This window comes from Microtus pennsylvanicus, chromosome 6, assembly GCF_037038515.1.
Source record: "Microtus pennsylvanicus isolate mMicPen1 chromosome 6, mMicPen1.hap1, whole genome shotgun sequence".
In the NCBI taxonomy this organism is placed as follows: Eukaryota; Metazoa; Chordata; class Mammalia; order Rodentia; family Cricetidae; genus Microtus; species Microtus pennsylvanicus.
In genome coordinates, this window is record NC_134584.1 from 78,161,059 (window position 1) to 78,169,051 (window position 7,993).

General features: G+C 48.6%; 1 protein-coding gene across 1 annotated transcript; it reads left to right on the forward strand.

The window, feature by feature from the left end:
* The first annotated feature begins 442 nt into the window (after positions 1 to 442).
* On the forward strand, positions 443 to 7,993 carry Hmox1 (heme oxygenase 1). Its single transcript, XM_075976509.1, has 5 exons — positions 443 to 606; positions 2,479 to 2,599; positions 3,565 to 4,056; positions 5,511 to 5,610; positions 7,369 to 7,993. The coding sequence occupies exons 1-5, from the start codon at positions 584 to 586 to the stop codon at positions 7,503 to 7,505; spliced, it is 873 nt and encodes a 290-aa protein (XP_075832624.1). The 5' UTR covers positions 443 to 583; the 3' UTR covers positions 7,506 to 7,993.

The following is a 7,993-nucleotide window of genomic DNA, read 5'->3' on the forward strand; positions in this document are numbered from 1 at the left end:
TAGTCTCTGCGGGTGCTGGCAAACCAAGCAGGACTGAGTGTCCATAAAGGAGTTGAGAAAACCAGCTGTCTCGTCTTCACAGAGTTCTGGGAAGGCAGATTCAGGTGAACCCAGGGTCCCGTGGGTCAGTCCCTGGGGTTGCCCATCAGCAATGTCTCTTGGTTCTGGAACCTTCAAGATTCTTGAGGGGCTATCCTGTCCTCCTGTCACTGAGTAGTGTAGAGAGGGTTCTGGAAAGAATCCAAATCCTGCCCACAGGCAACTCACTCAGATTTCCTCCCCCCCCCCCCCCAAGATCCTGTAGCAGAGCTTGCCAGAGTCATATGACTTATCCCCTTGCAGACCAGGCCAGCCCGCCCCGGGGCGTGGTGTTGCAACTGGAGCCTGAACTCGAGCTCAGCTAGGCGGCCGCCACGTGACCTGCTTACTTAAAGGGCTGGCTTAGGCAGCTGCTCACAGTCGCCAGCCGCCTTCAGAGTTTCAGCAGACGACTACTGAGTGGAGCCTGCCAGAGCAGAATCCTCTCCAGCATAGCCCGGAGCCTAAAGCAGACAGAACCAGCCTGAGCCAGCCCAGCCCGGTGATGGAGCGCCCACAGCCCGACAGGCAAGTAGCTGCGTGGGGACGGGAAGTGTGGCGACCCGTGTTCCCTGTTCAGCCTGGGAATGCTGTGGGGCCGGCGGACGAGTTGCCGCCCAGTCTACCTGTAGCCATGGGCAGCTGGAGGGAGGAAATGTGATTCACCCCTCTGACACGCTGTGGGTGACGGGATGAGAGTGTCCTCATGGCATCGCGCACTGCCGAGTCCTGGATCCTGGACTCACCACCATTCTAGGGGGATGCTTTGGCTCTCCTGGTGGCGTGGAGTGGTCTCAGGCTGTACATAACCGTGGCTGTGCAGTTTTCAACCTCACGGGAGAATGCAAGGCTTAGGGAGGAGCAACAGCAGAACTAGTGGGTGTTTATAACCTGGGATTTTTTTGGGGGGGGTGTTTTTTTTTATTTCATTTCATTTGTTTTTTTATTTGAGACAGGGTCTCTCTAGCTGTCTTGGAACTCGATATATAGACCAGGTTGTCTTTGAACCTTTGAACTCAGATCCTCGTCCCTTTGCCTTCAGTGTGCTGGAATAAAGTTACAACACCACCATACTTAGCTTTTCCTCCTCCTCTTTTTTTTTTGTTTTGTTTTGTTTTTGTTTTTTTTCTTTGAGACAGGGTTTCTCACTGTAACAGCCCAGGCTATCGTGGAACTTGCTTTGTAGACCAGGCTGGTCTTGAACTCACAACGACCTGCCTGCCTCAGCCTCCCAAGTGCTGGGTTTAAAGATATGAACCACCGCGGCCACTATGTTTTATTTATTGTGCATATAGAGTGGCGAGTGGCTACATATGTGCCACACTAAACATGTAGGGGTCAGAGGACAACTTGAGGGTCGCTCTTCTTCTTCCACCATGTGGATTCCAAGGAAGGTGAGGTTATCTGACTTGGTGGCAAGCACCTTTACCGGCAGAGCCCTCTCATACTGTCTACCCCCGACCCCTGTCCTTTCAGCATTAAGGACTGAATTTAGGACTTCAAACATTCCAGGCAAGCACTCTACCACTAATGTACAACAACCGCCCTTTTTTTTCGTTAGAGACAGTGTCTTAAATGAGTCCTTCAGGCTGGCCTGGAACTCTCAAATCTTCCTGCAGCAGAACTCCTTTGAGTAAAGTTGGGTTACAAACACTGTTTAATGCAGACACTTTGCTTGTAATGTGGGTGCGTGTTCAAGTTTCTTTCTGTCTTTTAATTTCTTTCTTTCTTTTTTTTTCAACTGCCTTCCTACATAGTCCTGAAATTCACCATGTAAATAGACCAGGCTTCAAACTCCCAGAGATCTGCCTGCCTCTGCTCCTGAGTGCAGGGATTAAAGGCTGCACCACCACACACAGTTAGCTGGTTGTGAAATTCATAATTGAAACTTTTTGAAAGAAATGCCTTCACATTAGGCAAAGCTTATCAAGTTACCTATCCTTAGCTAGGCAGTGGTGGTGCACGCCTTTAATCCCAGCACTCAGGAGGCAGAAGGCAGATCTCTTGAGTTTGAGGCCAGCCTGGTCTACAAAGTGAGTTTTAGGACAGGCAGGGCTACACACAGAAATCCTGTCTCAAAAACCAAATTAAAAAAACAGATCTGTTCTTGAACATGGACCTTGGAGTGGTGGGACTCCTCTCTGTGGTCAGCCCATACCTTTTCTCCCCTTCACTGGGAGTAACTGGAATAGGAATTTTCCCTGTGGTTTGGGGAACTACATCCCATAGTATTTAATGATTGATGATTATTTGCATGGTTAAGACTATGGCTTTTCTAGATTGGAGGCTGGACCTATCTGTAGGTCCAATCTGTGATGGTGAGGTCCCAGCACTCTGTCTTTAGCTTGGGAAGAACCATTCACAGCCAACCCCTGCTGATTCTCCTCCCTTCCTCCACAGCATGCCCAAGGATCTGTCTGAGACCTTGAAGGAGGCCACCAAGGAGGTGCACACCCAGGCAGAGAATGTTGAGTTCATGAGGAACTTTCAGAAGGGCCAGGTGACCAGGGAAGGCTTTAAGGTATGTGACTGTCGGTTAGCCAGAACATTTGGGGGGAGGGTGTAGGAGGTACGCCCAGAGATCTCAGGCCAATAATTGAATGGAGAGGTTGGAGTCAGGGATGATGAAGGCTTGTCAAAGGAAGTGTGATGCTGACCGAGGAGCTTGGACAGTAGGATGGCTAATTGAACACCTCCTCTATGTTGGTCGCTTTATACTCCTGTCTCAGCCTTGAGGAGGCGATAAGGGGAAAGCTCTGAGAGGTTAAGAGGCCACACAGTGAGCATTATGTGAAAAAGACCAAAACCAAACAGAGATGGCCTAATTTCAGAGTATGCACTCCTGACCTGACTAACCCTGTGCCTTGCATGGGCTGGATAGCTTCTCAACCAACCGCTGACCTTGGATTATTGGATAGGGTCTCACTACATAGTTCAGGAATGCTCAATGCTCCCGAGTCAGTCTCCTGAGTATTTGGACCACAGGCTTGTACCACCATACCCAGATCTTTAACCCAATTCCAATTTGCTTCTGAAGGCAAGGGGAAGTTGCCTTAGCCCTGCAGTGTCTTGTCCTCACAGTAAGATTGTCTAGCTCATTCAGCCTCCCGAGTGCTTCTGAGAAACCCAGCATACACAATAGACTCTGATTCTGCTATTTCCTGGCACAGTTGTGAAACTGATATCAGTAAAAAACATTAGATACAGCTGGGCAGTGGTGGCACACATCTTTAATCCCAGCAATCAGAAGGTAGAGGCAGGGAGATCTCTGAGTTCAAGGCCATTCTGGTCTACAGACGAAGACTGTGTAGCCAGGGCTACACAGAGAAACCTGTCTCAAAAAGCCAAAAAGAAGAGAAAAAGAAAATACTAGACACGAGATCACTGTGAGCTGGGTGGAGATTGAGGGACTGCAGAGTGGTGGGCACAGAGAGTCTCCCAGTAGGCAGCCACAGAGGGTTTCTGAGAAACTGGCTCTGGTTTCAGCTGGTGATGGCTTCCTTGTACCACATCTACGCGGCCCTGGAGGAGGAAATAGAACGCAACAAGGAGAACCCTGTTTATTCCCCGCTCTACTTCCCTGAGGAGCTGCACCGAAAGGCCGCCCTGGAGCAGGACATGGCCTTCTGGTATGGGCCCCACTGGCAAGAGACCATTCCTTACACTCCAGCCACGCAGCACTATGTGAGACGCCTCCACGAGGTGGGGCACACTCATCCAGAGCTGCTGGTGGCCCACACGTATACCCGTTACCTGGGTGACCTCTCAGGGGGCCAGGTCCTGAAGAAGATCGCACAGAAGTCCCTGGCCCTGCCTGGCTCTGGTGAGGGCTTGGCTTTTTTCACCTTCCCCAACATCGACAATGCCACCAAGTTCAAACAGCTCTATCGTGCTCGTATGAACACCCTGGAGATGACACCTGAGGTGAAGCACAGGGTGACAGAGGAGGCCAAGACCGCGTTCCTGCTCAACATCGAGGTGAGCCCCGCTGCTCTTCCGAGTCCCACTCCTGTTATTAGAGGGGGAGGGTCCAGGAATCACAGTTAAGTACAAGGACTTGGGACCAGAGGCCTGATTAGTAGCTGGGTGATCACAGACAAATCTCATCTCCCAGTTCATCAGTTTCTCTATTTGCAAAATAGGGATAATGATAGTGTCCACTTTCAAGGTGTGAGGGGCAAGCAAGCGGATACAGTTCAGACCTTGTGGAAGGGCTGGTATAGGGTAAGCTCTGTGATGCCATTGCTCTCTGGTGTTATGGGACATGATTGTTGTGGAGATGGCATCCTCTGACAGTGGCATGACTGTCAGGGTAGTTATGCACTTATGCATAGCCAGGTTGGCACTGTAAGGGTTTCAGAGGCTGGAATGCTTCTGGTGGCATTTGCTTTAGGAGATTTTCTACGTAGTCACAGAGATGTCTCACTTTCTGTAAATGTGGGTCTTGTAATGATTTTATTTTTTTTTTTTTTGATGTGCATTGTTTTTTTTGCCTGCATGTGTGTCTGTGTGAGGGTGTCAGATTCCTTAGAGCTAGAGTTACAGGCAGTTGTGAACTGCCATGTAGGTGCTAGGAACTGAACTTGGGTTCCCTGGAAGAAGAGCTGGTCCTCTTAACCTCTGAACCATCTTCCCAGTCTCTAAGAAAGTGGATTTTGAGTAAGGGTTTGAAAGATAGAGCTGGAAGGGTATAGTGTCCTATTGATGGGGTTCTTTGATGGTCAGGGTTTCACTTCATATCCTCCTGGCTCCCTGCTTTCAGTCTGGGATCCCTTAAAAGGTTCATCAGGCAAGCACCTGTTAGCAAACTATCCTTTCAAATCTCTAAATCCAACCACATCTAGACCATTTGTATCCTTCTGAGGATTTGAAGCTGGGAGGTGGTGGCACATGCCCTTAATCCCAGCACTCTCTGCGAAGCAGAAACAGATGGATCTCTGAATTCAAGGTTAGCCCCGTCTACAGAATGAATTCCAGGACAGCCAGGGTTGCACGGAGAAACCCTGTCTGGAAAAAAACCAACAAAAAACCTCAGCCCAGCTGAGAGCTGGGTCTCTATCCTTACCTTGCTCAATCTCGAGCAAGCTCTGCTCCAGGAGCTGTGGTTTCCTCACCTGCCCAAGCAGCCTCTTAGCAAGGATGAGCCGAGCAGTGCACAGCTCAGAAGAGACAGCAGTTTGAATGGTTGTATGCTGCACAGCCACCACACATCCATGTGTTATTTCAGAGGAGGCAAAGTGGCTCTCCTTGTGGGCATACACATAAAATCTTGAAATTCCAGATTCAGAACAGCTGTTACTGGTGGGGACCAGCTGGGGGTACAGACAGCACTGGGGAAGCACAGGCAGGAGAGCTAACTAAACCTGTCATATCTCTCCTAGGGTAGGTGAAAGACACATGGGTGTTTGATGACAGTATGTCTTGTCTTTTAGCTGTTTGAGGAGCTGCAGGGGCTGCTGACACAGGACCACAAGGATCAGATCCCCTCACAGATGGAGCGGCTTCGCCAGCGCTCTGGTAACCTGGTGCAAGGTAAAGATGCCTTCTCGCCTCCGGCTCTTCTTGGCAGGAACATGGCACAGCTGTCTGTCTCTGGGATTTCTTTATTCTCCTTTTTTCTGAATGTTTTAAATTAGAAATAGGGTACAGATAAAAGGACCCAGGGTCAGCCTGTAATATGTGACTAGGTGAGCAGTTTCCCCACATTGGGCATTGCCTGAGGTATACAGAAATCCCTTAGAAGTCACTGGCAGAGAAATCCTTTCATTTAGGAACATCCCTCCAAAGTGTTTTTGAGGCAGTTATACTGTGTTACCCAGGTTGGCCTCAAACCCCTGGTAACAAACAATCCTCCTGCCTCAATCTTTAATGAATAGCTGCGATTGTGTTTTCTTTTTCAGACCCACTAAAGGCTCTGGAAGACCCCCATATAAGGCAGGGCTTTGGGAACCTATTTTTTTTAATATTTATTTATTTATTATGTATACAATATTCTGTCTGTGTGTATGCCTGCAGGTCAGAAGAGGGCACCAGACGCCATTAGAGATGGTTGTGAGCTACCATGTGGTTGCTGGGAATTGAACTCAGGACCTTTGGAAGAGCAGGCAATGCTCTTAACCGCTGAGCCATCTCTCCAGCCCTTTGGGAACCTATTTTAAGTGCTGATCTTCCAGGGGACACTAGGAATGCATGTGATTATTGGACCTTGGGTGCCAGCCCCTTTCTCCTGTGCCTTCCTACATGATAGTTGGACCTATATTAAGACTTCAAAAAAGACCAAAGTGACACAAAATGTGCCTTTCCTGAGCCTGCCACCCCTGGGACAGAGTATGGCACAGGGAAGTTGTAGACAGAGTTTCTGTCTTGCCCATTCCTGCAGCCATTCAGTCCCAAAGAAATACACAGAGGCTCATATTAATTGTAAACTAACTAGCTCTTACAACTTAAATTAACTCATAATTCTTGTCTATATTTAGCCACGTGGCTTGGTACCTTTTCTCAGTAAGGCATTCTCATCTTGCTTCCTCTTTCTTTTTTTTTTAAAAATATTTATTTATTTATTATGTATACAATATTCTTTCTGTGTCTATGCCTGAAGGCCGGAAGGGGGCACCAGACCTCATTACAGATGGTTGTGAGCCACCATGTGGTTGCTGGGAATTGAACTCAGGACCTCTGGAAGAGCAGGCAATGCTCTTAACCTCTGAGCCATCTCTCCAGCCCTTGCTTCCTCTTTCTCCACCTTTCGTTTTCCCAGAATTCTCTTTGTCTGGTTGCCCCTCCTATACTTCCTGCCTGGCTACTGGTCAATCAGCATTTTATCAAACCAATACAAGTGACACATCTTTACCGTGTACAAGAACATTGTCCCACAGCAGGGAGTGGGTGACGAGAAGATGGGCAGGGCAGGTTATGTGAAACTGTTTTGCTCGATGCCATCCTAACATTTTGCCTAAAGTTCTCCCATTCTCCCAACTGGGACAGGATCCCATGGCCCTGTTACTAATAGTATTGCTTCTGGTGCCTGAAATGTGACCAGTCCTGATGGTACTGGCTACCTGATTGGGACTGTCCCTTGATATGACATGGCTGAACACAGGAGAATGAACAGCTTGGGAGGGAGGGAGTTCCTAGTTTTGAAGGTATTCATTCACGCAGTTGCTAGTGGACGCTCTGTGCTATTGCAGGAGCTGTACCAGAGACAGACACTGCGTCTCCTTTACACTGTGTACTTTAATGTCATGTTCCCCAGGCTACATGTGTTTGACCTTGTCTATCTTTCTCTTTCAGACACTACCCCTGAAGAGATACCCAGAGGGAAGTCCCGAATCAGCAGCACTAGCTCATCCCAGGCGCCATTCCTCCGATGGGTCCTTACTCTTAGCTTTCTGATGGCAACAGTGGCAGTGGGAATTTATGCCATGTAAATGCAAATGTGCTGGCCCCCAGGGGCTGTGAACTCTGTCCATGAAGAACCTTCTCTCTATAAGGGAGATCTTGCCTGGCTCTCTTCTCTTGGGCCTCTAAGATGCTTTGGAGGCTCCTAACCCCCTCTCTGCAATGGAGAAAGATGATCAATGCATTTTTTTCCTTCACCAAAAGCACATCCAGCCAGTGGCCTTAAGTGGCAGCTGATCTGAGCCAAGGCTTTGGTTGTTGGCATCTGTGCAAACTGGCCATGACCGCTTTCCTAAGGTTTCATGGCCACTTTGATAACAGTGTGCAGAGGTGTTCAGTCTTGTGTTTCTGTCTTTGTTTGTTTGTTGTTTTGTTTTGTTTTGGGGGCAAGATTTCTTTTCTGTAGCTTTTGGAGCCTGTCCTGGAACTTGCTCTGTAGACCAGGTTGGCCTCAAACTCAAAGAAATCTACCTGTCTCTGCCTCCTGAGTGCTGGGATTAAAGATGCACCACCACCA